The 7750-nt window shown below is 39.1% G+C and overlaps 1 protein-coding gene across 2 annotated transcripts in view; it reads right to left on the bottom strand.

The window, feature by feature from the left end:
* Nucleotides 1-903: 903 nt before the first annotated feature.
* Nucleotides 904-7750, bottom strand: part of KCNK5 (potassium channel, subfamily K, member 5) — a 33568-nt gene continuing 26721 nt past the window's right edge. For both annotated transcript variants that reach the window (XM_010581125.1, XM_010581126.1), the window contains 4 exons: nucleotides 5914-6025; nucleotides 4311-4477; nucleotides 3008-3176; nucleotides 904-2164 (listed from right to left, as the gene is read on the bottom strand). In XM_010581125.1, the coding sequence (XP_010579427.1) occupies nucleotides 1344-2164; nucleotides 3008-3176; nucleotides 4311-4477; nucleotides 5914-6025 (1269 nt within the window). In that variant the 3' untranslated portion in view covers nucleotides 904-1343. The remainder of the gene's footprint in view (nucleotides 2165-3007; nucleotides 3177-4310; nucleotides 4478-5913; nucleotides 6026-7750) is intronic.

Raw genomic sequence — 7750 nt, 5'->3', positions numbered from 1 at the left:
AAAGTTTCTTTAAAAGAAGTGCCTTATGGCCTTAAGTCACTTGATCACATCTCAGTTTGTCCAAGATTTGACATTGCCCAGCCTTCTTGAAAGTGGGATAGAATAACCATTGTATATGCACATAGGTCAAACTTTAAAACAAAACAAATAAGCAAAGTGTAATCAACTGTTTCAAAAACCATCTCTCATTCAAGTCTAGTCTGAAGTACCATGACAGGGAGGAACATCAAATAACAATACTGACTAACACACTGCACAGATCCGCAGTAGTGCTACAGGTCCCTTCTGACAGGCATTAGGGCATTTGGAGAATATCTGTGCCTCCCAAGGTGATGTTTTCCTCAGAAGAACAGTGTCAATAAAACTTCACCTGTACATAGATACTGTATAAGGTTCATTCAAGTATTTCCTCTAGGAAACGAACAGTGGAAGGACACTTTCAACATTAGAAAAGTTCATTGCATCCTGCTTGTGCTCATACACGCTTTGATCAATAGGTCTTCCAGTCATTTTACTCTTTAACAGTTCTGGGGCTGATGTGCAGTTTAGCAGCCCAATTGGTGAGCTTCATCCCAGATGATTCTTCCTTGTTAGAGGGCTCCTCAATCCATTCCTTTGGAATTTTTTATGTTAATATTTTATTTATGAAATTACAATTGACTGTGATTTGACAAGCACTGACATATTCTAGACAGATGTTTCAGAAGCTTCCTCCTCAGTCTGCCAGCACACCTCAGCTCAGATCTGTGTGTCCTAGTATTCCATCTAAAGTTTCTCATTAAGTGCAACTAGTGATTGCACCATTTTTTTGTGGTAACAATTTCACAACGGGCAACTTTAAAAAAAACCAAACCAACCCCCCCCCCCCAAACCCAAACCACAAAACCCCCTTGCTTTCATTTGCAATCAAAGCAGGATTCAAATCCAGGTTTTCAGAGGTGAAAGGCTAATGGAGTAACCGAACACATTTGATGCGCCAAACAGTCTCTTTGCAACAGCATAATTACACTCCCAAACTAATTCCTCAATGAAATGCATAAAAGCAGAGCAGGTCCAGTGTATTAACTAGTCTTTTCTTTTCTACTTTGTTCAAGAACCATAAAACCCCAAGAAGAAGCAGGACTCCAAATTCAACTGTTATTTTACAAGTTTTTCAGATAAGCAAAGCTGATGGGCTCAGAAACCAACTCAGGGTGGGAAAAAAACACTGGAGTTTATTAGTTTGGGACTTGCTTTTGTTTTCAAAGAGACAGGAAAAGCTGTAAAAACATGCTTTTCTCCTTGCTCTGTTAATTTGTTCAATATGTACTGATCAATTCCAGACAACCATTGTCAAACATGCTTCACGTTGCAGACTTCACAGTGCTTACTGTATTATATTCATTCATCAGTTGTTCATAAGGCACAGAAAGTTCTAACTCATTATTCGTAAAGGTAGATTCATCAGAGGATGGGAATTTTACCAGGTTTTTTGCAGTTTCAGATTCCTCTGCAAGATTATCATCCATGGAGGATTTCGATGTTTCCTCATCATCTGAGATATCTTCCTCTTCCTCATCATCTTCATTTACAAATGTTATATTGGCATTCTCAAATATTAAGGGTCGATAGTCTCTGGAATCCCACACTTCACCTTCTTCTTCACTAATCCTGTCCAGCTGGTTTACAAACATGGTTCCTTCTAATGGGCTATCTCCAATACGTTTATCATGCAGGGGTCTCAGTACATGACCTTTTTGAATGTCCAGGGAAGCCTCATCATACTCGAATGACTCTGTCTTTGTGTAAGTCACCTGGGCATCTATACTGGCATTCTGCAAGTTTTGTTTGGCATTTTCTACTTTAATCATTTTGTCATTGTTTGTCTTCAGGGCCTTCTTCCCAATTTGCTTAATAAGATCATTGTAGGTCTCTTCCTTCTTTGAAAGGAAGCTGAAAATGTTGACGTCCTTTGAGGTACCCATTTGAAGGGGTTTTTTAGACCGAGGATGGTTGTCAAAAGACTCTTTTCTTTTTTTCCTCCGTTTCTTGATTGCTTTGTGGACTTCCACAAACATACTGACCTTCCAGTTCACAAAGAGTGAAAGCCAAGCTAGTCCCAGATAGATCCATAACTCCACAAAATACCTGTAAAGGGCATGATAGTTTGCATCTGGATTTACACCTACAAAGAATTAAAAACAAGAACATTACTGAAAGACGACTCGCAGCTGATAAGCCTTTGAAGTTATGACCCTGAGAACTACTCCCTTCCACACTAACAGAGCCTAGTTGTTTGAACACTGCTCTGAGAGGTGATAAGTGGGGATCTGAAACCCTTCTGAAAGTAAAAGTTGATCCCAGGTCTTCCACTTCTTGGCTGCATGTATTCTAACCACTGGACTACAACATCAAATGGCAACATACTTGTCCTCTCCTTGTAAGCTATAAAAGTAAACTTTTTTTCCTGTTTGAAAATTATAAGCCTTCTCCCTTGCCATTGAGGTACGGATATAGGCACCTTCCTTGAGAAAAGGTTTTATAAGTCCACTTACAAGGACCATCTCCAAAGCCCTGAACAAGGCAGTGGATTTTAGAGAAAGACAAGATTTAGGAGGGAGACACCAGTATGCTCAGCATTTCCTGTTGACTAGTTCTAGACAGCTGCACAGAGAGCATTGCCCAGTACTTATGCACCCTGCTTAGTATACTGGATTCCATTCAAAGGTACACAACTATCATGGTGGATAGGATAGCTCCTTGCCTGTAATAGGGACACGGGGCACCTGAAAGAGTTACGAACTCCAAAACTTGGCTCCAGACTAAGCCCAATAAAGGCCTTAGCTATCTAAACCAAGATTGAAGAGCCAGATCTAGACCATTGGATCAGTACCTAGTTTTAACTGAATCTTCTTTTCAGCAAAATGTTTTGGAAAAGCTTAGAAAGCACCTTTTCAAATTAAAGTTGGGAAATAGAACTGCGACACTATGCATGCAGTGAAATAATACATAAAATACAATTACTGACCAGCAACAAAATCTCCAAATCCTATGGTGGTGATAGTGATGAATGAGAAATAGAGGCCTTCAATGTAATCCCATCCTTCAGTCACCATAAAGACAAAGGGAGGAATAACGAGGTGGACCAAGACACCCCAAACAATGAAAATAGCTGTGCACGTAATTTGTGCTTTCCTCTGTAAAGAAAAAAGAAAAAAAAAAAAAGTCAGGGAAAGTTATCCAAATTTTCTTTTCCCATCCATGGCATCAAGCATCATCTGACACTATCAGACATTTCAGAGTTTTGTGCTAACAGTTTATCAGCCATAACTAAAAGTCACTGACTGAAGTAAACACACAACTTTTTTTTCCTTTATGCAGAACCCACTACTCTTACAACTACTTGCTCAAACAGAATTATTTCCTAATAGTTTTCTTTCACACTCCTGAAAAGTTTGATACTTTATAAATAGGCATGGGATACAGACATAACACTCTAGTCTAAAAAGCAGTCAGTACGTCTGACTTTCTTTTTATCCACTTGAGTATAGAGGATCAGAAGTGTTTAAGATGCTTCTCTCCTATTTATGTCTCCTACCCTTTGCCACTCATGCAACCTCTGCACAAAGCTGCACACACACATGCATTTCACCATCATTTTCTGTACTTTCTTCTCAGGTGCTGAACGAATAAATTTCTTGCTCTGTTTCTGAAACCAGGACCTAAACCAGTCCCACTGTCCTCCAGGCACTATGGCCCTGCATTGCCCTCCATCTCTGTGGAGAGTTAGAACTGATATAGGACTCATTGGGGTGGGGGTAGGGAGGGGGGGAGACCACCACCAAAACAACACCAAAAAGACACAAACAACAAAACCACAAGCCAGTAACTCAGAACAAAACCTTATTTTCTTGTTGGTTCACTGCACAGCAGGAATTACTCATGCTAGTAGAGCAGCAGGTAGGAACAAAGCAGGACAGCTTATTTCCGTGCCAGAGGAGTTTGCACAGAACGTCTGTCAAATGGAGCCTTACCTACATTTGTCCTACAGGTTTCTAATGTAAGGAGATGCATGTCTCCATAGAAGCTGCAAGATCTATATTTAGCATCAAAGGTTTCTACAAGAACTCATTTTGCTAAAACTTCTTGTGGAACTAACGTATCAGACCCAATCCCCCTTTCAGTTATTTCTACACAACACCATTTGGGAAAATTCATATTCGTGCAAGTGATCACTTAGTACCAAGATTAGCAGGTTAAGTAAAGAAGTGTAAGCTTAATTCATGCATCAAAAAATACATAGCACGAGGGTAAACAAGCGAGGGCCTTACCAGGCTTACTCCTCTTTTTGTCAGAAACTGGCCCAGCCTCTTGGCACGTCCTCCAAAAAACTTCCCCAGAGCACTGATCCATGTCAAGCAGAGAGGAACTCCAAAGAGCCCATAAAATATGCAGAAGAGACGCCCAGAGGGTGTCTTTGGAGAAACGTTTCCGTAACCTAAAAGACATAAGTATGTGCACCGTCTGTTCTTGGTGCAGAGAATTCAAGGCAATTCCACCTATGCACAAAACAATATTGTGTGGGCTTTTGCTGTATCAGACACTCCTTACTTCACCATCTCTAAGAGCTTTAGTCTACTCCTGCTGCTATCCTCTAAATCTGGATGCCTTCCAATTCTACTCTAGCAAACATGTATTCCATTAATGCAAGCTGAGAAGATCACCGCATTTTAAGTGTTTCCTAGATTTTGTGCATCTTTTTCTTGACAAGATGAGATAAATATGAAATAAAGCTCATCTCAAAACTTCTAATATGATTCCCCAACCTTAGCCAGCACTGTTAAAAACTTGATTGATTCAATTTTATATAATAAAAGCTCAAAATTCATCCTGAAGCTAGCTTCCACATGGAAGATCCACATTTAACATGTGACCTGGTACCTTTCCAGGGTAAGGGTTTGATAGTTAAGTGCAAGGTAACTTGTGACATAGCAAGGTATTTCAACTGAATTTAGTTCTTTGCTGGTCACAGAACCCAGCACAGCATTACAGACTCAGGCTCTAATATCAGCAGCCTATTTTCAGAACTTCTGCCAGAGCTTTTTTATTTAGGTGTGTTCCTGACTTCAACTTTTTGTCTTAAGTTACGTTATAAGCTGGGTATTGTGAGTTTCAAATAATAAAGAAAACCAGAGTACTGCATATGGTTTAACAGTAAGACTTCCATTTCTGTATACCTCCAGCCTTGTCTGGTTATTTTGCATTCCTTTTTTTTGCACTGTAGGTGTAGCAAGGGTGTAGCAATACCACATAGCAAGGATTTTTCTGTAAAAGGAGAAGGCAGATGATGTTGAGCTCTGAAAGTCTGTACATCAAAGGAGTAAGAAGTCTTTCAATGAAGAGGGTTTTACAAGCACAAATCAGTAGTGTAGTAGAAGACAACACTTGTTTTACTTTGCCTTCTTAAAGAGATAAATAAAAAGTCTAGATTGTTCTGCAAGCCAAGAACACTGATAATTCAGTAGCTTAAGAGGATGAACGTGAATAACAGGACAGGTATACAAAAACCTCATATGCACATGTTTTAAGTATTAGTTTAATTGAATGCTTTGTAATGCTTTTGTTTGGGGATTTTATGATTTGGAAATTTAAGTGCATGAATTAATGGAACTGGAATGACACCAGTCATCCCCAACAGCACCTTGAATCCATTACTTATTGGAAAGGCACACACTTCTTTTCTGTATACCCATGCAGACAGTGCCAAAACCCTGTTTTTTTCCTCTATGAACCTGCAGGTGAACATGTACTTTAGGTAACTCCAGCCATGGGCACTTTATCCAGTGGCTAGCTTGACACATAAATGGAAGAGTACAAACACACTACAGCATACAGAAAACTACAGTTAGGAAAGTTGACATAATAAATACTTACCAATTGTAGTGATCACAGTAGCAGCAAAGATCACAGCATTAGGCCAATTCCAGTTGTTGAAAGTATTGTTCCCAGTGATGGCAACTCCCTGTCCAGCAGCATTTGACACAACCTGTAAGAAAACAGTTTACAGTCATTCTTGGAAAACCCTGGCAGCATGAAAAAGAAAAGTGTCTGTCCCTCTCAGGTTTTCCCCCTTTGTTCAAACTTCCAAAATAATCACTCAAGTTTTTTGTGAAGGTTAGCCTAGTATACTCACCAACAATAATTTTATGAAATATTAAAAACTTGCTTCACCTAAGAAAAAGTAGTGCAGGTGCTCTGACATTTAAATAGGGGGGTTTAATCAGATAAGCTTTTACTTGATTTACCAGTCTAACCCAAATAGATCTCTTCCAGAGACCAAGCACACTCCTCCAGACTGAACTAGCATTTAACCTCCAGTGCAGTTCTTCAGTTTGGTTTAATATTAGGGACATCTTCAGAACTACTATCCATTTCAAAACAATGGTACACGCCTCAGCTTGTACATAGGTACATACATACATTAGGTATGAGTAGGACGTCATAGAATCCTTGGCAAAGCTAGTGCGATTAACGTTAATTCACCTGCTGTCCCTGGCAAAGTCAAACCATCTACAAGCCAACATAAAACTGTACTTTTCAGTAAAGGCAGACAAATTAACACTTTTCCAAAGTATTTTATTCAAGAGGACTCCAATCATTGTCCTTGAATCAGGCCCCTTTCTTATCCCATCTTTGAATCTAGTATGCCATGATGAATGCAAAGCACTCGTTGACAATGTTTTAGGGAAGCAAGTGTAGTTATTGGCATTTCCACAGATTCAGCAAGTCAATTTTTTAACATCTGTTCAGGTCTTCAGGTGCTCAAGAATTTTTAACCATCTTCATCTTTCATAGGAAGGGACTTGGAAGACCCAGCCTCCCCTGCCTTTCCAAAACTAGACTGTAGAAAACACATTGATAAAAAACCCCTAATGACTATTTAGTGCTCGAAAAGTCAAAATTTCAGATCAAAATCATGCATCTTGCCAATTCTGACAGGTATTTCTACCTCCTTGAAGTAAAAGAGAAAAATGATTTATTATATTCTCTTCTAGAAATCCCTAGTTATTTAAATCTTTGCTCTGTCACATCATGATGTAGTTAAAGCCTTCTCAGGTTACTCTGCTTTTTTCCCCTTCAGTGTAAACAAAGGTTGTCTGAACAAAACTCTGAGGCTATATCCATATACAGGAGAGGTGAAAGTATCTTCAAAAGTTGATTCATAACATTATCCCACTTTGTGTTTCTCCCTCAATAAGTGTTGAGCACAGAAACTATCTTGTGCTAAATACCTAAAATTGGAGGCAGTATACTTTTTTTTTTTTAATAAACATGACAGGTGAGGTTTGTCTTCAACTGGTAAGAACTTAGATGTACCTACAACCAACTCTTCCTTCCCTTGTCACCCCTTGCTTCCTTCCTCCTTGATTAAGATCTGATCTTGGACCCAGCAGAGACTCAACACAAAGTTCAATCACTACCGAAAACGTACACAAGTTAACACAGGTTTTAATTATTCTTGAGACTTATTACGTATCACCACCCTCCTACTGTAATAAAAATGCCCTCAAAGTGAATGTATTGTGCATATACAAGATGCAAATAATTTAATTAAAAATGCACTTTCAACACACAAGCTCTTACAGAAGATAAAAAGAGAAGCATTGAAAGTGAACGAAGGTACATAACTAGATTTTTCTCCTGGTAAACTCAATGCATGTCCAAAACTGTGTGCAGTGTCTTTCCACAGCCTACAGGCTCTGAATAGAAA

Source organism: Haliaeetus leucocephalus, unplaced genomic scaffold (genome assembly GCF_000737465.1).
Source record: "Haliaeetus leucocephalus isolate CR32 unplaced genomic scaffold, Haliaeetus_leucocephalus-4.0 Scaffold752, whole genome shotgun sequence".
NCBI lineage: Eukaryota > Metazoa > Chordata > Aves > Accipitriformes > Accipitridae > Haliaeetus > Haliaeetus leucocephalus.
This window is presented reverse-complemented; position numbering and strand designations above follow the sequence as displayed.